Below are 26,489 nucleotides of genomic sequence, written 5' to 3'. Positions count from 1 at the left end.
CTCATCTGGCGTGGGGATTCCCCCAGGCCTGGCCCCAGGCCCCCAGGGGAGGCTCCTTAGCCCGCGCCGCTAGCCTGTTTCCTCCCTGGGAGCTCTGGCGGCCGCAGCTTAATTGAAAGCCGATTCGGGCTGAGAGCTCCCAGGGGGCGGGGGCGAGGGCGGGGGCGGAGAGGGCTCAGCCTCCGTCTGGCACGGCCTCTCTCGCGCGCGCCGCGCGGCGCTCTCCCAGCCTTTTGACTCCCGGCTAAGGGAATGGGGGCGAGATCCCCGCTCCCGGTCCTGCCCCTCTGAGGGCTCATCAAGCTCACCCCTCCCCCTCAACCGGTGTTCCAGGGAAGGGTCGAAATCAGCCCTGGCAGACCAGGCTGGGGACCTGGCGTCCCGTCCAGACGGCGGGTGGAAAAGCGCGACTCAGGACAAGCCTACGAGCTGCCCCCTCCCCTGCCCTCGTCTCCTGGTTGGGCTCCGGCCCGGTGTCTGGCTCCGCGCTGCGCGTCGCGTTACATAAGCAGCTGCGGGCGCGTGGCCGGCTCTGCTCCGCGCTGCGCTCTCTGCCCGCGCGGTCGCCATGGAGACCGGCGCGGGGCTGCTTCGATGCCAGGTCTCCGGCCAGGACGCCCTCTTTCCCGCCCTGCACGCTCCCCGCGCCCCCACGAAGGAGGAGGGGAGGGGTGTGAAACGAATGGGGGCTCTCGTACCTGACGGTCCTAACCCCGAAGAGCCGCGGGGAGGAGAACCCACAGGAGGCGGGCCCCCTAAATCTTGCCGCTGGATAAGGGGTGTGGGATAGGGCGCCCAGGGTGGGTGGGGTACTGCGTATATTAGTAATAATCGTGATAGTAATAGTAACAGCAGTAAGTTCACTTATGCACCCAATACACACACGCCCAACAGGCATTATTTTACTTAATCCCCACCACAGCCCTGAGTTAAACACGATTATTATCCCTTTGCAAAGAAGGAAACCGAGGCTTAGTTTAAGTGACTTGCCCAAGGGGTCGACACAGCCAACGAAGTTGGGACTGGAATCTAAATCTTGACTCCAGCCTGTTTTCTTAACCATTAAGAAATTTCTTCTCATCTCATCCCCAACCTGCTAGTTCCCACTATAATGTGGTGAGAACACAAGGCCTCTTGTCAGCATCTTAAAAATGAAGAGGAACTCCCTCACTTTTATTTCTCCTGTTCTCTAGCCCCAAAGAGCTCTTCTGAGACCCTGAGCGTCAGGAAGGGAGCCCCGGGGGGATTCATCTCAACAGACTTTTTGTTGAGCAGCTAGTACGTGCCAGGCTGCCACTGGCAGGACCGGTCTGCTAGTCCCAGGGACTCATGTACGTGAGGAGAAGAGTGAGCTGGTGGAGGCCCTATTTGGGGGTCAGGAGTTCTTGGCTTGATGAGTGAAGTGGAGGTGGTGGCGGGAGACAGTGGGTGGTGGGTTTCCCTTGACGGGAGGCATCACTTCCACAGTTCTGCGTCAGGATGAGACTGGATTTGTAGCAGGTCATGCTTTGGGGACGGACCCTGGCTGAGAGACTAAGGGAGGTTTCCAGGAGGAGAGGATGGGGAGGATTTGGGCAGAATGGAGATGAAGAGAAAGAGGTCAGGAGATGAGGGGACAGGAAATTCAGAATATGTAGGGCCTCCACTTCACTTCTGTTTTGGTCATTGGAGAGTTCCTCTGGAGTCCAAAGAGGTGTCTACTACTGGGATTCAGCCCTGAAAACTGAGAAAGTGTGATGGCTGGAACCAAGGGAGTGTGCCTGTGTGTGTGTGTGGCGGGGGGTATGCTTATGTCTCTTTGAAAAGACCCTCTCCTCAATGCCCTGGAGACTTCCTCCTTGTATGATCTCATCAAGTCACGTGGTTTCACACACTTGCTACACAACTTTTCACGGGCTACCCCTGATTCTTATGCCCAGTGTCTCTCCTGGGTTCCAGGCTGATCCGTATATCCAAGTGCTTCTGGACAAGTTCTCTTGAGTGTCCTACAGCGCCTCACCGTCAGTCAAGTTCAGCCTCTTCCCCACCCCCAGTCTGCCTCTTTTCCCTCCATTTATTAAATAGCACCATCATCCACCCATTTATCTCTGCTAGAAATCCAGGCATTATCCTTGATCCCTCCTTCCCACATCTGCACACATCTGGCACAGAAATGTGTGCCAATAATTCTGGAGTCTGCTCACTTTTCCACACTGCTCTGGTCTGGGGTATCATCAGTCCTTGCCCAGATTTCTGGAAGTCCTTAGCTTCTGCATTTTTTCTTTTTCTGTTTTTTGGCCACACGTGGCATGCGGGATCTCAGTTCCCCAACCAGGGATTGAACCCATCCCCCCTGCAGTGGAAGCATGGTGTCTTAACCACTGGACCATCAGGAAAGTCCCTCCTAATTTACTTCTTTATTCTTCGTCAGAAGGCCAGAATGATTGCTCTAAAACACAAATTTGTCCACTGTACTTTTTTGACTGAAACTCTTCAGTGACTTCCCATTGACCTCTGGATGAAGTCCAAAATCCTTAACATGGTTGGCTAGTCATTTAAGGACCCAGGTCACACCTACCTTCCTAGCCTCATTTTCTTCATATGCTTCTCCTCCATCCTCCAGCGCCCCTCCCCCCCATTCCCCTTCCTTAGACTCCTCCAGATCAAACTTCTCTCAGGCCCTCTAACCCAGTCCAGCTCGCTCTCACCTCTGGGCCATCGAACATGCTGTTCTGCTGTTCTGCCTGCCTGGAACACCCTCCCGGCTCCCTCCCAGTCTAGCTGTTACTCATCCTTCGATTCTCAGCCAACACGTCACTTCCTCTGGGAAGCCTTCTGTGACCTCCCAGACGGGGCTGAGTGCTTCTGTGTTCCCACAGTCCTTCCCTGATATTCTGCCACACTTACCATTCTGGGCTGGAAACTCCTGGCTATGGGTTTATCTCCCCTCCCTTTGGGTTCCCTGAGGGCAGGGATGGTCTCAGGCTGTGTTTTATTCCCCCACCCCCACGCCCACATGCAGGAGACATCCAGTAAATACACACTGACTGGTTAAAGCATCTGCCTCCAATGCAGGAGACCCGGGTTCGATCCCTGGGTTGGGAAGATCCCCTGGAGAAGGAAATGGTAACCCACTCCAGTATTCTTGCCTGGAGAGTCCCATGGATGGAGAAGCCTAGTAGGCTACAGTCCACAGAGTCGCAAAGAGTCAGACACGACTGAGCGACGGAATGGAATGGAATGGAAAATGAACCGGGGACACAGGATATGTCAAAGGGGGTCACTTTTCCAAGAGGTGGAGTATCCTGGGGGCCTCCAGCTGCAGTGGTCTCTGCCTCCCCTCTAGGAATGAGCGTGCTTCCACCCCCCAAACAACAGGATGGGCCAGTTATGGTCAAGGAGGGAACTCTGGAGAGTCTAGGATGCCCTGATGAATGAAGTAGGACTGATCCCACCCCCACCAGAGCAAGGAAGCACTTCCACATTCATTAAATACCTTGCACGTGTCAGGGAGTGTGCTAGGTTTGTTATACAGAACTAAAATTCTGCAGGGGAGGTAGCATTAGCTCGTTTTTTTCAATGTGTGGACTGAGCTTCAGCAAGTTAAAGTGGCCACCCAGCTGGGTGCCCAGGCAGACGGGTGACAAACAATTGATGCCAAGTCTCTGACTCCTCTGCCTTCTCAGGTGATGGCAATCCCAAGGAGAGCAGCCCCTTCATCAACAGCACGGACATGGAGAAGGGGAAGGAGTATGATGGCAAGAACATGGCCCTGTTTGAGGTGGGCTGCTTGGGGTCCTGGGACTCCCCCCACGATTCATCTCTGCCTTCATCAGCCGTTCCCTCCCTCCTTCCCTGGGGCACTGTCCCCTCCTCAGGTCCGCCTTCTTCCTTGAACCTCCCCATCCCTTCTTCTCTCTCTGCCTCCTACCACCTGGCTCACCCTCCTCTAGACCCTGGCGCCCCAACACTGACAACTTCCCTCCACAGGAGGAGATGGACACCAGCCCCATGGTGTCCTCCCTGCTTAGTGGCCTGGCTAACTACACCAACCTGCCCCAGGGAAGCAGGGAGCACGAGGAGGCAGAAAACAACGAGGGTGGTAAAAAGAAGCCGGTGCAGGTGCGGGCCTTGGGGAAGAAAGGCTGGAGGGGAAAGAAGGCGGGGGAGGAAAAAGGGATTCAGGTGAAGGGATGGATGATGGAGACAGGATAGGAGGTGGAGGTGGAGGGAGGGGAAGGGATGGGAGATGAGGGGTAGAGGTGGCGGGCGGGGAGGAGGATGGAAGTATGGGGAAGAGGAGAGGGCCTGGGTGCTGGCAGGGATCGAGGGCTGCAGAAACGATGCCAGTCTCCCTGGCAGGCCCCCCGCATGGGCACCTTCATGGGCGTGTACCTACCGTGCCTGCAGAACATCTTTGGGGTCATCCTCTTCCTGCGGCTCACGTGGGTGGTGGGCATCGCGGGCATCATAGAGGCCTTCTGCATGGTCTTCATCTGCTGCTCCTGTGTGAGTGACTCCCTCCCCTCGCCCGTTCCCTGACAGCTGGGGGTTGAGCAGGGACCTGGGGGTGGGAGGGGAAGGGAAGGGGTGGGGGAGTATGAGACCTGAGCTTTTTATAGGAACCACTGCGTATAAGCTTGGAGAGGAAATTAGCTCTGACTGGGCCTTCCAGCCTCTCCCAGGCTCATCCCTGATGGCCATCAACCAGGTGTCACCTGGATCTTTGTGTGGGTGCGGGTGCTGCAGACTCATTGATAAAAAAGATAGGTGTACATTAATAAATCAGATCCACCTACAGCCCTGCAACAGTTAACATTTTGGTAGGTCTTGACTCACAAGAAAACGGGATGACGGGTCCCAAACAGGTCTGGCTGAATTCTTCCCATCCTCAAAAAACCCTCATGTCCACTAAACACCTGCTTCCCATGTTGTTTATGCTTCCTAACGTGTGACCCACGATTCCCACCTTGACATGTGCGGTAGGTACACCTGCCTATTGAATAAACGAAGAAACGGAGGCTTAGAGAACTGAAGTGATGTGTCTCCTCCGGTCAGACAGCTGGTCAGAGGCCAAGCTGGGGTTTCCAGAGCTCTCTGATGCGAGAGCTCGCGTTCCTTCCATGTGCTGGGTGAAGAAGAGGTTTTTCTGGACAAGAAGGACTTGGCAGGAGTAGGAGCTGGAACCGTACCAAGGACAAGCTCAGTGGAAGAGGACTTGTGGGTTTGGCGGGTGTTTATGGGGTAGCCGCCACCCTGATGATGATCTCTGTCCTCACAGACGATGCTCACGGCCATTTCCATGAGTGCAATCGCAACCAATGGTGTCGTGCCTGGTATGCAACTGGGGCCGCTTGGAGGGGAAGGGGGCCTGGCTGGGTGGGAGGGAGACCTGGACGGTTGGAAGGAAGGAGGGGCAGTGCCCAGAGCTTTGGGCGCCCTCAGGAACCCTGAGAGGCAATACTGCAGGTCTGGGGCTGGGCTGTGATGTTTGTGGAGTCGGTGGGGGCAGCCCTCTTAAGGGGAGGGGAAGGAGGCTGTTGATGGTGTTGAACAGGGCAATGGAAGATCTCTTCCCTTTGCCCGAGACCCTCTTCGCCATCGTCTTATTTTCTGAGCCATGACCTCCTTAGAGGGGTAATTAGCAACATGGTAATTAGTGCTGTAAAAGCCACTCAGAGTGTTTGGCTGGGTCTCCCACTACAGCCTGTAAGGTTTGTGAGGCCCAGGGCAACCCCCTGCCCACCACTGTCTCTGATCCCCTCCTCACCCGCTATAGCAGCCCAGGGTCCCTCGAACCTCTTGCCAACACTGGATTCTTTCTGCAGCTGGCGGCTCCTACTACATGATTTCCAGGTCTCTGGGTCCAGAGTTTGGGGGTGCCGTGGGCCTCTGCTTCTACTTGGGCACTACTTTTGCTGGGGCCATGTACATCCTGGGCACCATCGAAATCCTGCTGGTAAGAGGGGCCAGGGATGAAGTGTGGGTCCCAGGCTGTCAGTCAGTTAACAGATGCTCCCCGGACACCTCCTGTAGGCTGGGTCACTCAGTAAGGCCAGAGGGATATCAGATGTGGTTCTGTCTTTAAAGAATTCACAGTCTAGTTGGGGAGACAGGATACACTAATTATGTAACATGAACAGCTGTCGTTTATCAGGCACCCACTGTGCTCTCAGCAGAGTTCCAAGTGCTTTACAGTCATTAGCTTGAATCCTCAGGAGGTTTAAGTATTATTATGCCCATTTTACAAATGAGAAGCTCAGAGAGGTGAAACGACTTGCTCAAGGTCACTCAGCGACCGACTGTCAGAGGTGGGTTGGGAAGAGTACAGTCCTGGTAGAAATGATAACAGTCATGTCCCTCAGTGATTGCCTACTACGTGCCAGGGGACAGTGTGCTAGGCACTCTGTGGATGTTAACGGTAGAGGGCAGATGGCTGGCGGGTTGCAGAGAAGAAGGAGCTGAGAAAGAGATCTGTCAGAAACAGTGACTGATGGACAGTCAGGGCCCTGGGCAGTGTCTGAAGTGGACAGCTGCTGACTTGGGTCTCAGTTCTTCCTGCCCCTGCAGGAGGGAGTGGGAGCTGAAGGTTCCTTGGTATACAGAGAGCCGGGCTGACATTTCCCAAACACCTATTTGACCCAGGCCCCGTGGCTGGCCATGTATCATTTTATCATGACTCTTGCTTGAGTTAGATATCTTCACTTTACAGATGAGGAAGGCAAGGCTCAGAGAGTTAAAGGGACACGTGGAAGGGATGTGAAATTGTGTCTTTTGACTCTGAAGCCTGTGCATGTCCAACCAACTGCACTGCTTTAGAGAACTAGAACTAGCAGATGTTTCAGCTTCTGGCCTGGGGACAGATTGGAGAAGTCCAGGGTCAGGAAGGATAGATGGGGAATAAAAGACCCAAGAAGCCAAATTTTGAGAGAATAATAATAGACCTCTATGGCTTTTACAAAATAAAAAAATTATTATAAAAGCAGTTCTACCCATTGAATTGGAAAATTGGAAAAAATCAACAAATGTAAAAAGGGAAATAACAATCTCCTGAAGAAAGTCATCATTAACATTTTGGTGTATCCTTCTAGTTTTTGTTTTTCTTTATGATATTGCATTTTGTCTTTATAAAACTATATAGATTTTGCTAATAGTTCAAAACTCTCTTTGCAAATATCACTTACAACTGAAAATAACTTTTGTAACAATATAAATATATTAATATTTCATATAGAAATTATGGAAAATACGGATGTGCAAAAAGAATAAAGATTATTCACATTTTTACCATTCAGGGGAAACGACTGTTAACATTTTGATGTATCTACACACAGACAGACATATATACACACGTATGTGTGTATATATTCACGTGTAAGTACACATATATATATTTACAAAACTGAGATAAGACACATTCTCTTTAAAAATAGATTGTTTTTACCCAGTCTAACAGGGACAGCTTTTTTAAGTTGGTTCATATAAATCTTTGTTGTCCTTTTTAGTAGCTACATAATCTATTTGGAAATACCATGATTAATTTACCTAATCCTCTAGGGATGAATGTCTAATTTATATCTGCCTTTCTAATTAAATAATAAAGATGATAAATAATCATTAATACTTATACTTGATAACAAAAATGATAGAAATTAATAATTGCTCCTAACATTTTTGCAGTATCATCTTTTAATGACTGTATAATGACTAGTCTTTGTAGAACAGACCCTATCACTGGATGTCCTTCCCAGTCTCGGATTACTGTAAATATGCTGTGAAGAGTTATCTTTTTCTCCAAAGCCCTGCCTGCGCCTCAGGTTATTTCCTTGGGGTGGTTCTTCATTGGTCCCCACTGGGTTACCTGCTTGACCACCTCACCCCTTTCCCACAGGCTTATCTCTTCCCAGCCATGGCCATTTTTAAGGCAGAAGATGCCAGCGGGGAGGCGGCAGCCATGCTGAACAATATGCGTGTGTATGGCACCTGCGTGCTCACCTGCATGGCCACTGTGGTGTTTGTGGGCGTCAAGTACGTCAACAAGTTCGCCCTTGTCTTCCTGGGTTGTGTCATCCTCTCCATCCTGGCCATCTATGCTGGCGTCATCAAGTCTGCCTTCGACCCACCCAACTTCCCGTAAGTGCTGCTGTCCTGCGCTTTGGGCACCCTCCCCCTCCTGCCTGGCTGGTTTCAGGGTCTTCACACTAGTCTCTGCCACCCACCGCCGCCCCTATCTCTCCGAATTGGAGTGGTTGTGGATTCAGAGTAAACTCTCTTGGGAGGGAAAACCTCTCTTGGTTTCAGGTAAATCTCTTTAGAGTGGGGTATGTTTTTTTGGAAGTGGGCACAGTGTCCCTTGTGAGGGTCAACTGCTTGCTGGTAAACTGGGCTTCCCAGGTGGCTCAGAGGTAAAGAATTCACCTACCAAGCAGAAGACATGTGTTCAACCCCTGGGTTGGGAAGATCTCCTGGAGTAGGAAACGGCAACCCACTCCAGTATTCTTGCCTGGGAAATCCCATGGACGAGCAGCCTGGTAGGCTACAGTCCATGGGGTCACAGAGTTGGACATGACTGAGCACGCTCACTCAGGTGGAGTTAGGAAGAGTCAAGTGGAAAGATTTCTGAAGAGATGACCAGTCTGTGTGAGGGAAAGCTTTCTTGGGTGGGGAACAACCTTCTGGAATGAGACAACCTCTTAGTATTAAACACCTTCTCTATCAGAGGACAGGACATAGAAGAGAGGGTCCAGGGGCTCAGGTCCTTCTTGGTTCAGCCTCTCTCCCTAGGACACATTCTACATACATAACACGGCTCAGAAGGATGGCACATTGGGACTGCTGTCCATGGTGCTGAAACAACATCGCAGGAAAGCAGTTCTCTGCCCTGGCTCATACTAGAGTCACTGGGGAGGGAGGAGATTCCCCAGCGGGCCAGTGGCTAGGAGCTTTGAAAAAATGCTGATCCTGGGCTCCACCCCAATTAAATCAAAATCTCTGGATATGGGGCCCTGGCATCTGTGTTTCTTCGTGCTCCCGTGGTGGTTCTACCGTGAAACCAGGGCAAGGTTACGTCCCTCCCCACCTTCCTCCCTTCTTTCTCTCCCTAGGATCTGCCTCCTGGGGAACCGCACACTGTCGCGCCATGGCTTTGATGTCTGTGCCAAGCTGGTGTGGGAAGGAAATGAGACAGTGACCACACGGCTCTGGGGCCTTTTCTGCTCCTCCCGATTCCTTAACGCCACCTGTGATGAGTACTTCATGCGAAACAATGTCACGGAGATCCAGGGCATTCCTGGCGCTGCCAGTGGCCTCATCAAAGGTCTGAGGGAGGGAAGAGGTCTGGTGTCCAGGGAACACTGCAGGGATTGTGGACTAATCAGTTAGGATTAAGGGACTCTCTTTGGGATTCAGTCAAATTCGATCCGTATTAATTGAGCACCTACTCTGGGCCATGTTCTATCCTTGGGATCACAGAGCAGTAGAGATGAAAGGGAACCTTTGCATGTCTTTACACCTAGTGGGAAAGAAAGCCATCAGTTTGGCAAGTATTCACTAAGCACCTGCTAAATGCCTAGCGCTGTGCTGAGCACCAGGAACACAGCATAAATAAGTCACAGTTCTTGGCCTCAGGGAGTCTAATAGCAGAGACAGATGTAATAGCAAATAAATTATGACATGTGTAGACATGCATTCAATGAACAGAGTTCTCCCAAGGGAGGGAGTGGTCATGTGTATAGCGTGGTAAGACAAGGCTTCCTGGGTTCATCTGAGAAGGGTTTTGAAGAACAAATAAGAGACTTTCAGCTATACAAGGGGAATAAGGGAATTAAAGGAGAAGAACAGCCTGCCTAAAAGCATGCAGACACAGAAGAGCATATTGTGCCCTTCCAACCACGAGTAATTTGGTATGACTGGGGCATAAAGTGCACGGGAAGGAGGGGCAAGAAATGATGTTGGAAAGACTGACATGAGCCAGACTGTGGTCAGCCCTGGAAGCCATGTTGAAGAGTTTGGACAGTGTTCTGAGGGTGATGAGGAGCCGCCAAAGGGCTCTGAGTAAGAGGTGGACATGGTCAGTTGGTTGTTTCTGAAGGTTCACTCCGGCTGCTAATGTGGATGGCTTCATAGCAGGGAGTGAACTGAGTCAGGGAGTCTAGGAGGAGGCTGATGCTGAGTCCTGATGAGATATGATGGTTTTCTTACTGAGAGTGGTGGATGCTGGCAAAGTAGTTCTCCTTCAGGCCTGTTTTGCGCCCCCCCCCCCCAGGAGACAGGTGGCAATGTCTAGAGACATTTTTGATTGTCACAACTGAAGGGTTATTACTGGCGTCTGGTGCATAGAGGCTGGGATGTGGCTAAATACCCTACGATGTGAGGGGACACCCCCCCACACACAAGCAAAGAATTGCCTGTTCTTGTCATAGTTATCACTACAAGCTAATAGCGCCAGAGAAGCACTAGAAAGATTAGAAGGGGTGTATTTGAGAAATATTTAGGAGGAGTAATGGATAGGAGTTGGAGATGGCTTTGAAACAGAGACGGGGAAAGGAAATGGTTGTGAGCAATGTCAAGCTGATCTTGGTGCCTTTTTCCAAGATAAGGGGTAAAGGAAAGGAGCCGTTTGCCGTGAGAGAGTGGCGAGGTCAGTTTGGGACATACTGAATCAGTCTGAGATAGGTCTTTGTTGTATATGTCCTTCGGTAGATTGGACCATTTTAGGGCAAGGACTGGATCTGATTCACGTGCAAAGTCCCTGGTCCAAAGCAGGAGCTTAGGAAATGTTGGTGGAAATAAGAGCTGGTTGATTCTGACCCTTCTTTTTGTCTACCCTGCCTCCTGGCCCCAGAGCTTTGACACCCAGATATCTGAGAGTCATGTCTCCCCCACAGAGAATCTATGGAGCTCCTACCTGACCAAGGGGGTGATTGTGGAAAGGCGTGGGATGCCCTCGGCGAGCCTGGCAGATGGTACCCCCGTCGACATGGACCATCCCTATGTCTTCAGCGATATGACCTCCTACTTCACCCTGCTGGTTGGCATCTACTTCCCCTCAGTCACAGGTGAAGGGGAGCTCAGAGAAGGAAGACTCTGCCTGGGAGTGGATGGGTAGGGAGAAAGTCAATCACGATGTAGGGAATTTCTTAATCCAATAGCCCCGTTACATAAGCAGGAGCCAATTCACCTCCCACTGAACAGGTGAGGGCATTAAAGCCCGGAGTAGCCAAGTTACATGCCCAAGCTCTCACATGAGTCAGTGGGCCAGGACTAGACTCCTGGGTTGATGACTCGGAGGCTGGTGTCCTATCTCCGTCTGCTCTCCCATGGCTCCTGTCCAAGCTGCTCCTCTGTTCACAGGGATCATGGCTGGTTCTAACCGCTCTGGGGACCTGCGGGATGCCCAGAAGTCAATTCCCACTGGCACCATCCTGGCCATTGCCACCACCTCCGCTGTCTGTATCCTGCACAGCTGGCGGGGACCACTGTGGGTGGGGAGGGCTAGACGGAGGGTCTCTGAAGCTGCTGCCTCATCTGGCCAGCTTAGGAGGTGTGGGGAAGATGGGGAATGCCGCCCTGGGGATTCTCCTTCATCCTCTGCTGCAGACATCAGCTCCGTTGTCCTGTTCGGGGCCTGCATCGAGGGGGTCGTCCTTCGGGACAAGTAAGTAAGGGGCTCAGGGAGGAGCCTGTTCTGGGGAGGGTGGGGTGGGCATCAGGGGACCAGGTTCTGGGAAATAAAACCCACATGGCATACCTCTGCTTGCACACTCCAGGGCCAGGACTCCCTCTACCTACTGAGTCAGCACCTTCTGTTTTAAGACAGTGCCAAATGGTCAGTTTGTTGTTTTTGAAGGCTCACTCTGGCTGCTAATATGAATGGGTTCATAGCAGGGAGGGAACTGAGTCAGGGAGTCTAGGAGGAAGCCAAATGGCACTGTCTTGAAAACAGAAAATGCTTAGAAAATGCTCTTCTTGATTCTCACACCATATCACGTCACCACGTGATGAGGCCAGAATCCCCATTTTTCAAATGGAGACACAGTTGAAGATATCTGCCCAGATGACAGTCTTATACAATTGACCATGTACTAGAATCATTATTAGTGGGGAGGGGCAAGAGAAGGGTAGGGTGTTAAAAGGTACAAACTACTCTGTATAAAAAAAATAAGCTGCAAGGATATATTGTTCAGCACAGGGGATACAGCCAATATTTTATAATAACTATAAATGAGGTATGACTTTTAAAAATTGTGGATCACTATGCTGTAAACCTGAAACTTATACAATCTTATGTACATCAACTATACCTCAATTAAAAAAAAATTGAGTTGCCACTAAGTTCCAAGCACCGTGCTAAGCATCTTACATATGTTAACTCCTTATTCCTCCCCCCAATCATATGAGATAGGCTTATAATGATCTTCGCTTTACAGCTGAAAACACTGAGACACAGAGAGGTTGAATGTCTTGCCCAAAGCCACACAGACAGCCCACGTCATTAGGGGCTTTGTCTGTCCCTTCACTCCTACACAGCCAAGTCCCGTGGTGGATGTACGGTTGGCTCCGCAGTTGGCATGGGAGCCCTTTGGAAATCCAGGTGGCATTGCTCACGCAGCATCTCCTATCTTCTACTGCTTCCTTCCAGGTTTGGTGAAGCTGTGAACGGCAATCTGGTGGTGGGCACCCTGGCCTGGCCATCCCCGTGGGTTATCGTCATCGGATCCTTCTTCTCTACCTGCGGGGCTGGGCTGCAGAGCCTCACGGGGGCCCCTCGCCTGCTGCAGGCCATCTCCCGCGATGGCATAGTGCCCTTCCTCCAGGTCAGTGGTAGGCAAGGCATGAGTCGATAGTCCACCCCCTATACCAGCCAGCCAGGCCCCTGCCCAGCGAGGCCACCCGGTGAGCAGAAGCCACAGCAAGCCTTGAACTGCCTTCTGGTCCCTGTCTCTCTGTGGTACCACTATGAAAAATGGGTGTGCTTTAGTTGGGACTTGGCCCATTCACAGGGCCGTCTCTTTGGGCAGGGTTGTCTGCTCTTAGGGAGAAAAATAAATGGTCCTCCTTGGGCCCTGTGACTGGGCAGGGACTCAGGGAGACAGCCAAAGGGCAAATGAGAGGAGGATGCTCTCTGTGGTACTTTAAAAATATATATATATATATGATGAACTCCGTCACGGCTGCTTGCTGGCCGCCTGGAGCTCCTCTTCCATCTGTCCCCTCCTGTTCCCCTTCAGGGATTATCTGAACTTCCCTGCACTCGGGTACCAATGTCAGGGTGGGTAAGATCCAGCAAAAACCTGGTATCCCCTTGGGTACCTTTAAAGGATGAGAAACACAGCATCCCTCTCTCTCTGCCTCTCCTATACTGGTCCCCAGGATGGGAGGAGAGACGACAAGAAGTCCTTAGGGTCTCAGGCCCTTGTGACGATTGCTGTGTCCTCAGGTTTTTGGCCACGGCAAAGCCAACGGAGAGCCAACGTGGGCCCTGCTCCTCACCGCCTGCATCTGCGAGATTGGCATCCTCATCGCGTCCCTGGACGAGGTCGCCCCCATCCTCTCTATGTGCGTACTGGCCTCCTGCCCTCCCCATCAGCTCTGGGGGTCTCTCTACCCGGATGCTCCAGCTGTGACCCTGGACAGCCCACCTGAACCACTTTAACAAGCCCACTGTCGTAGAAACATGTCCTCTGTTGTACCGAGATTCATCCCCACGTGCACCAGGGCGTGCCGTTAGGGGATCTGGCCTTTGAGCCCCTTCCTACGCATCAGAGCACGACTCGGCCACCCCCCGCTTTCTTCCTCCCACGCCGCCTCTTTTCGCCCCGTGGGTCTGTCTCTGCCTGTCCTGCATCTCTCTCTCCGGGGCCTTTCTGTGTTCTAGGTTCTTCCTCATGTGCTACATGTTTGTGAACCTGGCCTGCGCGGTACAGACGCTGCTGAGGACGCCCAACTGGCGGCCACGCTTTCGATATTACCACTGGTGGGTGCCTGTTCTCCCCTCCAAACCCCCACCCTACAGGACCATCCTCTCCCCGGCCCCCCCATCCCAGCCCATCCCCTCCAGGTCTCAGGACCCTCAACTCCAGCTTCCGTAGCCCAAATAGCATGAGAAAAGTCCTGCTGAAGGTCTCCTTGTAATGACAATAACAGAACAGTATAAGCAGTCCCAGCTAGAATCCCTCTCATGTTCATAGTGCTTAACACCTGCCAGTCTTGATGAGGAAGCCTCAGTTTCCCGAGCTGTGAAATGGGACAATAACCATACCTACCTCACAGGCCCCTGGGACCATTACAGTGCTTGGGGCACAGAAGGTGCTCCTCATGTGGGGCCAGACTTCTGATTGTTCTGCTTGATGGTTCTTGATCCTCACAACTGGCCAGTGGGACAGACAGGGTGGGCATGATCACGCTTATTCTACCGAAAGGAAATGGAGGCTCCGGCAGGGAAAGGGATGGGCCTAAGGTCACCCCCCCGCCCCCCCAAGGCTATGGCACACCTAGACCAGAACCCAGGCTGCCTGCCTCTGTCCCACCTCGGCCCTCCTGCTGCACCAGTCGCCTCGTACCATGTTCCTCCTGGGAGATCTTGCCTCCAACTCTCCCCAGAGACCCCTGCCCTCAACCCCTCTGGCAGGGTGGTCTGCCAGGGCCCGGGGCACTGGGCCGGGGTAGTGTGGTGGCCGAGGAGCTGGGTGGGGCCCTGTCCACAGCTGCTCATCCACCCAGAGGCCCCAGGTTCCGGCGGTACTCCTGGAGATGATGGTGTGGGCTCCCCTAGCCCTGGCTGTAGCCTCCCAGGTCTGGCCCAGGCCCTCCCTGCCCCATCTAACTCTTGCCGTCTGAGCCCCAGGCACCAGTGAGAACCCCATCAGGGGCTCAGAGGCTGGGTCTCCCTCCCGCTGTCCAGGACACTCTCCTTCCTGGGCATGAGCCTCTGCCTGGCCCTCATGTTCATCTGCTCCTGGTACTACGCCCTGGTGGCCATGCTCATTGCTGGGCTCATCTACAAGTACATCGAGTACCGCGGGTAAGGTGGGGCGAGGCTGAGCGAGGGGTGGGGGCGAGGTGGGGAGAGCAGTGATGGGTACTTGGGGGTTAGGGGTGGGGTTGAGGCCGAGAAGCTGGGGAGAATGGAGAGGAAAGCATGAGCGGGTGGGACAGGAGCAGAGGAGCCACTGACGCTTTGAGAAATGGAGGCGGCCAGGAGCGACCGCCCTTCTGAGCCCAAGATGGGCAGCTCTGGCTCCGCACCGGGTGGGGGGGTGCTTCTCCCTGGCACTCCCCGGCTTTCTGCCTCTCGTGATCCCCGCTTCCCGGCCCCCAGGGCAGAGAAGGAATGGGGCGATGGGATCCGAGGCCTGTCTCTCAGCGCTGCTCGCTACGCCCTGCTGCGCCTGGAAGAAGGGCCCCCACACACCAAGAACTGGAGGTGAGTGATGGTGACCAAAGAGGAAGGGAGTGGGGCCCGACCCACCCTGCCTGCTCTGTTCTGCTCTTGCCGAGTGGTGTTCGGCCTCGTCTGAACCCTTCCCTCCTGTAACGCCGAGGCTGAGCTGAGGTTCCACACATTTGTTCTGCAAAACTCTACCCACCGTGCCAGTTTCTAAGCATCTATCCATCCCTCTATTCATCCCATCATTTGTTAAAAAAACACATATGAACACATGACTTATGTGCTGACCCCTTCTGGTCTCTGGGGACGTAGTGAGCTCACAGTTCCCTGGAGAAGTCGCGTGCCCAGACAGGTAAGTGGAGTATCACAGAGCATTCACTCTGGGAGAGGTGGGATCATCCACTTTGAGAGTTATAGGGCCGCTTAGAAATCTCTAGATTACTAACAATCTATTTGATTCAGGTGGAAATTAGGGCTTAGGGAAGGTCTCGGGGGTCGTGGAAGGCAAAACGGACCCTGAATCTTCCCCTCCCGCCTCTCAGCCCAGGTGCATTCCTAATTGCTTGCTCTGCAAGCCCTTCTTCTTCAGGTTCATTTTGCTAAGAGTAAGGTCTGGAACTCTTGAATGAGGACATCGTGGACTTGTCCTCACTCATGTCTACTAAACTGGCCTTTTAGAGACTGGAGCTTTGCATAAATAGTCTGTGAATCCTCAAATGCTTAGCACAGGATCTAGCCCAGAGTAGATGCTTAGAGGATGCTATCCAACTGATGGTTGGCTGGGGAGGCTAAATGAATAAGGAAATGAACAGATAAATAGTTGGGTAGATAGCTGAGTGAGTGAGTGACTGTGGGAGTGTGGCTGGGTGAATAGGTGAACGTGTGGATGGATGGTGGCAGGTGGATGTGAGGGTAATTGAGTGAATGATGCATGTGTCGGTAAATTAACATGGATGTGAATGGATAACTGAAGGACAAAATAGATTGATGGGTAGGTGGATAGATGGATGGGTGGGTGGGTGGGGGGAAGGATGAATGCATGAGTGGGTGAGACGGATGCAGAGATGGATGGGTGGGTGGAAGGAGAGATGTGTGGGAGAGGACTGGATGGGTTGATAACCCAAGGACATGGGTGGATGGATGTTTGGGTGGATGGGGGTATGCAGGACAGGTGGTTAGTGCATGGAGTCTGGGTGTATGAGTTATGGTGCTTGGGGAGGTGGTGGAAGGATCACGTAATCTTGCACCCGCTTCAGGCCACAGCTGCTGGTGCTGGTACGTGTGGACCAAGACCAGAACGTGGTCCATCCACAGCTGCTCTCGCTGACCTCCCAGCTCAAGGCAGGGAAGGGCCTGACCATCGTGGGCTCTGTCCTTGAGGGCACCTTTCTGGATAACCATCCCCAGGCCCAGCGGGCAGAGGAGGTGAGTACTGGCCTTGGTGGGGGGGCACGTGGCAGTTGGGAAGACAGCCCCTTGCTCCTTTTCACTTTCTTCCTACCACCTCTTCCATCAGCTGGGGCTCGGGCTTCTTTGTCCTCCTCCTCAGAAGTGGAGTCCAAGGGCTCAGTGACTAAGTTCCTTAGCATCCAACCTGCAGAACCCAAGATGATTAGGGCCAGAAGGGCCCTTTTTATGGATGAGGAAACTGAGGCTTAGAGAAGTCAGGTCATTTGTTTGAGGACAGAAAGCGGAGACTCAAAACCTAGACTCCTATTCCAGCTTTCTTCTGCCAAAGCATAAATCTTTTAAAGCGTTTTCACATTGGTGGATTCTTCCAGTTCCCACACTGCATGGGGTTGACAGGATAAGTATCCAGTGTAGCACAGGAAGAGATCAAGGCCCAGAGAGGGAAAGCAGCTTGCTGAAAGTCACAAAGCTGGCTGGAAGTAGAGCAGGATTTGAACCCAGGTCCCAGGGGCTGGATTACTTGCTCTCGTTCCTATCTACTGGTCATTGCTCACGGAGCAGTGGGCAGAGCCAGCGTGCGCTGGGGCAGCCAGGGTCTGCAGTAAGTGGCACTAGCGGGTGTCTGGTGGGTGGCAGAGGAAGCGGGTTTTGTCCGTGATTCAGGCCTCTCTCCCCTCAGGGCCATGGTTAGAAGTGGAGAGGGGAAAGGGGGCCTCGGGGAGGTGAGATGAGATGGGGTGGGGCACCCCTAACGGCTTGTGACAGCCGCTGTTTCTGCCTCACTGGGCCGTTCACACCGATCTGTCAGGGCCCAGGGCTGGAGGCCTCCACTGGTCACTTTAATTCAACATGCAGTGGCTGCACATGTCCTGGGTACCAGACACTGGGGTAGGCCCTGGGGGACACGGAGAGGTGGAAGACCAAACCCCACCCCTCAAGGTGGTCACAGGCTGGTGGGGGAGACAGAACATACACAGAAGGCTCTCCAACCCATCCGAGGTGGACAGGGGCTACCTTAGAGTTAATAAGGACAAAGTGATAGAACATACTGAGTATTTATGATCTCTCAGGCTGTATACGAAGCCCCACTCACATCATCTTATGCCATTCTCTCTTCCTAAGTGAGGTAGCTGATACAATGCCCATCTGACAGATGAGAAAACTGAGGCTCACAGAGGGAGGTGATTTGCCCAAGGTTACTCTGCTCTTGTTTTCAGCCACTGCATGCTGAATTAACAGATTGGGGCAGGGGCAGAAATTGGAGCCCTTTCTGTTTCACACTAGGGGATTGGTTAAGAATGTGAAGGATGGAGTCAGACCCCTGGCTTTGAACCTCTAAATAATATCCATTATCCATATGGCCTGAAGCAAGTCTTAATTTCTCTGAGCCTCAATTTCCTTAGCTATAAACTGAGAGTCATAAAAGCACTTCCTTCATCATGCAGATTGAATGTGTGTTTTAAATGCCTACTATTATGCTAACTTTTAAAAATCGTTAAAACCAAACTGTCCGGCTAAGCAGAGGAGCCCAGTTTCATTCTGGTCTGGGTGGAGGGGTAGTGTCTGAAGAAGGTGATGGTTGAATTGGGCCAGGCAGGGTGTCATGGACAACATGGGGGAGGGGGAGTCTGGGTGGTGGGGGAGAGCTTCCCTGGGGAATCTGTGAGCCATGGCAGGGTGATGGGAACCATGGGTTCCGATCATGAAGAGCTTTGCTTGAGTAGTGGGGAATGGGGGCCACAGGTGATGGGGTGCCAGGGGCTGGCATGATCAGAGCTGAGCTTCAGGAAGATCAAGATGATGGAGAGGAGAGATGGGAGGTAGGGAGGCTGCAAGGGGCTGAGCGGGGCCAGGGATGCCTGGGCCTGAAGCTGGCCCTTTTCTGATCCCTGCCACCCCAGTCCATCCGGCGCCTGATGGAGGCAGAGAAAGTGAAAGGCTTCTGCCAGGTAGTGATTTCTTCCAACCTGCGAGATGGCGTGTCCCACCTGATTCAGTCCGGGGGCCTCGGGGGGCTGCAGCACAACACTGTGCTTGTTGGCTGGCCCCGCAACTGGCGACAGAAGGAAGATCATCAGACGTGGAGGAACTTCATTGGTAAAGCTGTCTGGGCTGGGAGTGGTGGAGGGCTGTGTGGGGGTGGGTTCTGCTCCTCTGGGCCTGGGAACGGCTTCCCAGGCACAGCAAGTATGGATTCAGCATATGCAGGTGATGGCGTTCAAAGCTGGCCAGGTGCCAGACACTGTGCTGGAAGCCCAGGGACTCAGGTGTGAAGGAGACCCACTTGGCTCTTGCAGGGCTCACAACCCTGCAGGGAAGACAGTGCAGGCCAGTGGGAAGACCTACAGCTTTGAAGCCCCCTCTGAGGCCCGGGTCTAAATCTAACCTCTGGCCCTTCCTTGCTGTGTGATTGTTCACAAGTGCCTCACACTCTCTGAGCAATCAGATTCCTTGGTAGTAGCGGATAAGAAGTCATACGGTAACTAACACTTGCGGACTGCGTTCTGTGCGCCAGACAAGTGGTGGCTTTCTCTAAGTCTCGAATTCTCTCAGCAGGCCTGTGAGGGCTAGGCATGGCTGTCTCTGTTTTAGTGGTGTGAAACTGAGGCACGGAGAGATGAAGGTCACGGCAGCTGGTAAACCCTGAGGCTGCTTGATCAGATCCCAGTTAGAAGGTAGCTGGGAGGATTAAGTGAGCGCTGCAGGGTCGCCTTCTTAATCAAAAAGGGCAGGTGTCCTTATTACCACTTGACCAGTGGGGAAACTGAGGCCCAGAGAGGGTTTTTTTTTTTTTTTTCTCCTCAAGTTCAAACGAGGCCCAGGCAGATGGAGCTTTTCTGACTACTCAGTCCAAGGCCAAGGCGGGAGGCGGGATGGGGAGGGGTGCTGGGTGCCAAGGAGGGGACCAGGGTCACTGTTGTATCGTCTGCCATCTCCTTGGTCCCCCAGAGCTGGTTCGGGAAACCACGGCCGGTCACCTGGCCCTGCTGGTCACCAAGAATGTCTCCATGTTTCCCGGGAACCCCGAGCGCTTCTCTGAAGGCAGCATCGACGTCTGGTGGATCGTGCACGACGGCGGCATGCTCATGCTGCTGCCCTTCCTGCTGCGGCACCACAAGGTGCGTGCGCGTGCGCGTTCCCACGTGCGTGTGCTCGTGGCCGCGCGCTCTCCCGTGAGCACGTGCTCGTGGCCACGTGCGCTGCGGGCTCCCGGGCTCCCGCCCGGTCCACCTCCATGTGAGTCCCTGAGAGAGGGCTCCAGTCACCTCCTTTATTCTGAGGTGTTGGGAACTGTGTCTCCCCTGGCGGATGTCCTTGAATTATAGAGGAGAGCCGTGTTTAACTCAAGCGAGTGATGCTTCAGTGGGCGGGGAGGACCCTCACCTAAGCAGCGGCATTTTTGTAGGGAGTGGCCGCCAAGACAGAGGATTGGTGGGCAGCCTGGATGTGTGGGGAGGTGGGTGGGAAGGGTGAGGGACGAGGTCCGGCCCTGGGTCTCCGCACGGCATCTGGACTGGACTTTTCTGGGTCCCCTTCACCTCTCCAGGTTTGGCGGAAGTGCAAGATGAGAATCTTCACCGTGGCCCAGATGGACGACAATAGCATCCAGATGAAGAAGGATTTGACCACATTTCTGTACCACTTACGTATCACCGCAGAGGTCGAGGTGGTGGAGATGGTGAGCCCCCAGGAGCTGCCTCTGACGTTTTGGAGTCCCGCTGGCCTCTTTGCCCTTGGGCCCAGAACCAAATAGGGGAACCCCAGTACCCGTCAGTTTGTGATGCTAAGGTCCTCCCCCCGCCCTCCAGTCCACTTTTGGCTGTGCTGGGTCCCAGTTCTGGTGCCTGAGGTCGATTTTTGTGGCGGGTGGCATCTTCAGTTACAGCCTGTGAACTCTTGGTTGTGGCATGGGGATCTAGTTCCCTGACCAGGGATGGAACCTGGGCACTCCCGTCCACTATTAAGCCTCTCACATGTTCACCCAAGAGCGCTTCCACCCATCCACCCACTCACCCACTCACCCACCCTACCTTGTCTCCTTCGTAAGAATAGACAGGTCTAGTAATGCTCACTATATGTGAGGCACTGTTCTATGCACTTTATATATGCATTACTTCTCACAGCAATCAATGAAATAGATAGTTATCCAATTATCATTATTTCCATTTTACAGATTAGGAAGTTGAGGCACAGAAACATTAAGTAATTTGCCCCAAACGTATACCAAGTGGCAGAGCCAGGATTCAAACTCAGGCAGACTGGCTCTAGAGTCCATGCTTCTAGTAGTTACACTCTAAAGCCTCTTGTCTGTCCATTCCGCTCAGCGCCATTTACCTGCCCCTCTAATGGTATATTCATTAATCCACCCGTATAGTCATTAATGTATTTATTCACTCACTCACCCGTTCATTCACATGTGCATGTATTCTTTCACCCCTGTGTTCCTTTTTTAACTTCTTCCCCCTCTCCATTCACTCAGGTAATTAATTAATCAACTCATTCATTAATTCACCCATTCATTCACCCAGTCCCGGGCTTGGCTGAGGAGGGAATGAGCTGCCTTGCCTTCAAAGAGCATCGCCCTCTGCTTTGTCCTCCCTCGCACAACTGTTGATTAAACTAGGTCATTGGACAGGGAAGCCCTAGGCTGGCAGCAGAAAGGGAGCCTGCCTCCCTTTTCTTGGCCTTGCACCTGAGCTCGGAGCTCATACTTTCCTCCTTTGCCCCTCTCCCCCATTCCACCCCTGCCTGCCCACAGCATGAGAGCGACATCTCCGCTTACACCTACGAGAAGACCTTGGTGATGGAGCAGCGTTCCCAGATCCTCAAACAAATGCATTTAACCAAGAACGAGCGGGAACGGGAGGTGAGGTTGCCCTAGCTGGGCTTAGAGTGTCTCCAGCTGCTGCCAGCTCTGGGGCTGCACAGGTGTGGGATGGCTCACTCCTGGCCACTGGCATTTCCAACTCCTGGCACTGATTCCCCAGCAGCGAGGGTGCACGCTGCAGCTGCCTCTCTCCAGCCTCCCAGCCAAGATGCGGAGGGGCTTTGGCAAGGGTGACAGATCTTCTGCTCTCGACGTGACTTCTGGGGCCCAAGGGAGAAGAGTGGAAGCTAAATGTGTATCGATGATGATTCCTCAGGGGTGTGGGCTGCCAGTGTGGGGGGACAAGGTATCATGTGATAGACCCTTAGAGAGTGAGTAATGAGTGGATATTTCAGGATACAGCTGATGATGAGAGCTGGGGGCAAACCTCCTAGGGTGTGGATGGTGGGTTCTCGGGGTAATGGTGATGAGCTCTCTATGGGGTAAGGCTGGCTGTAAGTTCTCTCCCGTGTGGGTAATGTGGGCCCACCAGCCCTCTGGCATTTGGATAAAAGCCCCACCCCAGTGAGTCGGGTCCTTGGGGCTGGGGACAGAAGAGCTCTCAGAGGCGGGTGACAGTACGATTGTAAGAAGTGGTGTATGCACTGACCAGTCAGAACTGGCCCTGAGGTAGAGCTCAGCTGGGCCAGGTGTCAACCCTTTGGTCGCTGGAGAGTGGGAAGGCCAGGGGTACTGGTGAGGAGTTGGAGTGGCCATATCAGTGGGCAATAGCTATTTGGTGTGGAAGCATCACAGTATTTTATCAACTGGCACAGGTCCCGAAAGTGCACATCCTGGCTGAACATCAGCTTTGGGGGTAGCTCTTTGCAGGGCATGGGTAGTGATTTCCATGGCACCAACTTGTGTCCCTCCTTAGATCCAGAGTATCACAGATGAGTCTCGTGGCTCAATCCGGAGAAAGAATCCAGCCAACACCCGGCTCCGTCTCAACGTCCCAGAAGAGACGGCTGGTGATAGTGAGGAGAAGCCGGAAGAGGAGGTATACAGCTCGGGTAGTTTGGCTGCAACCGGTGGGAGCAGAACCTTTGGCCTCCAAATGAATCACTTTTCATCCCTTCTTTCATCCCTTAGGTGCAGCTGATCCATGACCAGAGTGCTCCCAGCTGCCCTAGCAGCTCACCGTCTCCGGGGGAGGAGCCCGAGGTGGAGGGCGAGGCAGATCCAGAAAAAGTGCATCTCACCTGGACCAAGGACAAGTCGGTGGCAGAGAAGAACAAGGGCCCTAGTCCTGTCTCCTCTGAGGGCATCAAGGACTTCTTCAGCATGAAGCCGTACGGGCCTGGGGGCTAAGGGCTGGGGTCTGGGGTGAGCCCACAGGATCTTTGCTCCCCATGGAGAGCAAATGAGTGGAAGCGGTCCTGGCCTGGTAGTCGGAAGGCCCAGCCCAGACCTCTCCTTGTTTGCCCCATCTGAGGACTCAGGTTGGACTTGATTGCTAAGGGTCAGAACGCACAGGTGCAGGCAGTGGAAAGGTGAAGGCTGGGGGGCTGGCAGGGTGTTGATGGTGGCTCAAGTCCTCAGCTTCTCCTGCTTTTTCTGACCCCTCTCCTTTTTCTTCCTCTCTTTGCTTCTCTTATGTTTCCTGAAGGGAGTGGGAGAACTTGTAAGTGCTTCAGAATTTTTAAATTCTCTCCTAGGTTGGCCAGGTTCCCTACTCTTCTCACTCTGCCATGAACCCTCAACTCCTGCCCCTGACCTCTGGGGTCTCTGAGTAGCCCAGCTTGGAGTGGTCTAGGGTTGGTGGTCCCTGGCTTGCAAGGAGCAGATCCCAGCAGCCCAGTGCTGGGGGCGGGGAGGTGCTGGAAGGGGCGACTGGATCCTAGTCCCCCCTCTCTCCTAGCCTTACGTGCCTTCCTTCTCCCTGGCTTCCTCCCGCAGGAACCAATCTAACGTGCGGCGCATGCACACCGCTGTGCGGCTGAACGAGGTCATCGTCAAGAAATCCCAGGATGCCAAGCTTGTTTTGCTCAACATGCCTGGGCCTCCCCGCAACCGCAATGGTGACGAAAACTGTATCCTGGGCTTAAAATTGGGAGGAAGGAGGGAGGCGGACGTCAGGGGACTTAGATCCTAGCTCTGGGAAGGAAGGGTTGAGCCGGTCGGCTTCAGAATCAGCACCTCGGACAGGGACGCGAGCCCCGCGTTGCGCCAGCGCCCAACGGGAGCCTGATTCCATGGGGGCGGAAAGGGGACGGTCTTTCTCCTTGACGGGCGCTCAGACATGGAATTCCTCGAGGTTCTCACCGAGCGCCTGGACCGAGTAATGCTGGTCCGCGGCGGCGGCCGCGAGGTCATCACCATCTACTCCTGAGAGCCAGGACCAAACACCCGGGCCCGAGCGCGTCGGGCCCGCGGCCCCGGAGCCCTCGCCGCGCCCCCCGCCGCTGTCACCGTTTACATACAGACCCTGTGCCCGCGCCCTGGCCCCCTTTCCCCGCTCCCTGAAGCCCGGAGGTCACGTCGGCTGGGGCGGACCCGGAGAAGACCTCCCCGCCCGGAGACCAGAGTCCCGTCGGCGCGTCGGCCCCGGCCGCCCTTTTTCTAAGCCCGGCCTCGCCCCGCCGGAGGAGACGCTGCAATAAAGGTCGGAGGAGGCTGCGGAGGGGAGCGGACCTGGGGCTTCGAGGACCACCCCCGCGACCGTCCGCCCGGCCCCTTCCCTCTCTTCCCGCGCCCCGCCCCGCCCGCGCTCTGCGCCCCTCCCCCGGCGGCCCGGAACGCGCGGGGTGGCGAGGATGCGCCCCGCCGTCTGCGTTCTACTTCCTCGCTCGGCCGCGGGCGCGAGCCGGCCGAGCGTATACATAGTGTACAGGAGACATCGCGTGTATTTTTAACGTCCCCATATTTCTGTGACTTAGAAGCGCAACGGACTTCTCGCCGCAGTCGAGCTTTCCCGCTGGGGGCGCGCCCAGGGAAGGCGGAGGCCTCGGGAGACTGGGTTTTTCTTGACGTCCGAGCGTTTGAGAGCAAAAGTGCTTTTAGGCCCAGGCGGGACTCGTGGTCCCTCGACCACCCACACTCCCTCGACGCCTCCTCACCCTTTCCGCGCGCCCTTGGCTTCCGACCCTTCTTCCCTCTAGATCTTTTCGGAGACGAAGTGAGACAAGTGTCCCAACTTTTCCTGGATTCGCCTCCCAGCGAATGTGAGCTTCCACTGTGGCTGCAGAGACGCGCGCAGCCTCTTCTCATCGGCTCTTTATGCAAGCTGGGGCCAGGAGAGGGGAGGGGCGTTCCTCAAGCCAGAGGAACCGAGAAAGGCCCTCGCCCCCGCCCCCAGGAAGCCCCGTCCCGGTGCCTTCGCTGGGGGAGCAGGCGTCTCTCCTCCACCGGCTTGTCGCCTGCTCCCCCTATCCCGTGGCTCTTCGCCAAAGACTGAAATCGGGGGGGTTGGAGGGCGTCCCCTCCCCCGGAGTTTCCTCCCTGGGACAGGTGAGGGAGGAGGGGGCGGTTCTGGGTTAGGGGCCGGACCCGCCGGGGTGGCCCCAGCGCTGCCCCTGACGTTTCCTACCCTGTTCCTATCCGGCAACTCCGGCCTCGGGGACCCAGCCGCCTTCGCATCTGGGGGCCGGGCCTCGCTGCCTAGCAGCGGCTTCTAGCTGCGTCTCCCAGGCACCTGGGCCTTGGGGAGGGCTGGAGTCGCCACTTGCTTAGTTCTTAAGCGCCTCTCTGCCCTCCTCCAACTAGGGCCCATGGCCTTTGGCTTTTCCAACACCAGTCCTTGGCGCTTCTGCTCCGCCAGCCCGGCCGGAGGTGCCCTCTTCCCTTAGAGAAACCCCATGGGCCGGGTTCCCTTCCCCCAGGGCACGTTACTAAGAGGGGGACATGCACTGCATGCTCTTTCCAGCGCCCTCTGGGGCTGGGTACAGTAACTCCAGCCCCAGGGCCCTGACTGCACCTAGTTAGACATCCCGTCCACCTCCCCGAGCTGAGGCTTCTGGGGACTCCTGACCTCACCACCTCCTTTCTTTGAGCCCAAGGCAGAGCTGGCGCTGGTGCCATCTAGACTGGGTCAGGTGTGGCTGGAGGAGGTTTGGACGCCTGCGGTTAGACCAAGGCCTCTCTGAAATTTGATCAGGGGGCTGGATAGATTTTTCCGGGTAGTAATCAGAAGTTGGAGGTATTAGACACCAGCACTTCCCACCCCCATCCTCCAAGACCTCCCTCTGAGAACCACAGCTGGGTCTAGCCTTCTGGGGGCCTAGCACTCCCAGGCTGAAGTGGTGGGCTAGGCAGTACCGAAGGCGTGCTGTATTAACATCACTTAGGGAACCAAAGTTGCACTATCTGGGCCCAGGCTGTCTGGTTGGCAAGAGCAAAGTTTCCATTGATGAAAACAGACATCCCACAACAAAACCCCGTTTTCTGTGCTACATGTGCAATATTTGTTATGAATGTTATCACCCGTCACTCATCAACTTATCTTTATAATCATGTAGCTAGATGTTTCATGTCCATTCAAGTGACTTTTATTCTGAGTGCAATATTTCAATAGCCTTGTAGTGATAACTAGTGTTGCTTTTGTTTTAGACGATCTATGTGCAGGGCAATGCAATGAAGTTTAAACCCTTGTAAATAGGAGAGGTTGCAAACCAAATCAAGAGTATTTATTACTATTATTAGGCCTGCCTTTAATTTTCAGTGTGTTTCAGTATTTCGCATTCTGCCTCAGTATTGATCTTGTGTTCTTTGTGCCAAGATGAAAAGGAGAGGGTTGGTTCTTTCCTTTATTGTTGAATGCTCCCATTTAATGCTTTATAGCTTTTACTGTATTAATTTTTTAGACTCCCGTCTGCACAAAATGCAATAAAAATAATTTTATTATAC

The 26,489-nt window shown here is 53.9% G+C and overlaps 1 protein-coding gene across 1 annotated transcript; it reads left to right on the top strand.

The window, feature by feature from the left end:
* Positions 1 to 568: 568 nt before the first annotated feature.
* On the top strand, positions 569 to 26,489 carry SLC12A5 (solute carrier family 12 member 5). The gene is made up of 25 exons (XM_088844416.1): positions 569 to 671; positions 3,666 to 3,760; positions 3,970 to 4,101; positions 4,342 to 4,488; positions 5,261 to 5,315; positions 5,808 to 5,938; positions 7,871 to 8,112; positions 9,084 to 9,295; positions 10,866 to 11,036; positions 11,332 to 11,430; positions 11,578 to 11,635; positions 12,620 to 12,794; positions 13,418 to 13,536; positions 13,856 to 13,954; positions 14,882 to 15,001; positions 15,299 to 15,403; positions 16,624 to 16,792; positions 18,679 to 18,874; positions 19,727 to 19,896; positions 20,325 to 20,456; positions 21,537 to 21,644; positions 22,522 to 22,644; positions 22,737 to 22,936; positions 23,544 to 23,677; positions 23,885 to 26,489. Exons 1-25 carry the CDS (start codon positions 569 to 571, stop codon positions 23,974 to 23,976), a joined length of 3,387 nt encoding a protein of 1,128 aa, XP_088700542.1. The 3' UTR covers positions 23,977 to 26,489.

The sequence above is a fragment of the Moschus berezovskii genome, chromosome 15 (assembly GCF_049115385.1).
Source record: "Moschus berezovskii isolate FMDL1 chromosome 15, NW_MosBer_1.0, whole genome shotgun sequence".
Lineage (NCBI taxonomy): Eukaryota > Metazoa > Chordata > Mammalia > Artiodactyla > Moschidae > Moschus > Moschus berezovskii.
The sequence above is the reverse complement of the archived record's forward strand: the minus strand, read 5'-3'. Positions and strand labels throughout refer to the sequence as shown.

Excerpts from the sequence above, each read along its gene's own strand:
- SLC12A5 (XM_088844416.1), top strand. The coding sequence starts at position 569 with ATGGAGACCGGCGCGGGGCTGCTTCGATGCCAGGTCTCCGGCCAGGAC. Across the intron at positions 15,002-15,298 it reads AAGTACATCGAGTACCGCGG|GGCAGAGAAGGAATGGGGCG; the intron begins GTAAGGTGGGGC and ends CCCGGCCCCCAG. Across the intron at positions 22,937-23,543 it reads GACTTCTTCAGCATGAAGCC|GAACCAATCTAACGTGCGGC; the intron begins GTACGGGCCTGG and ends TTCCTCCCGCAG.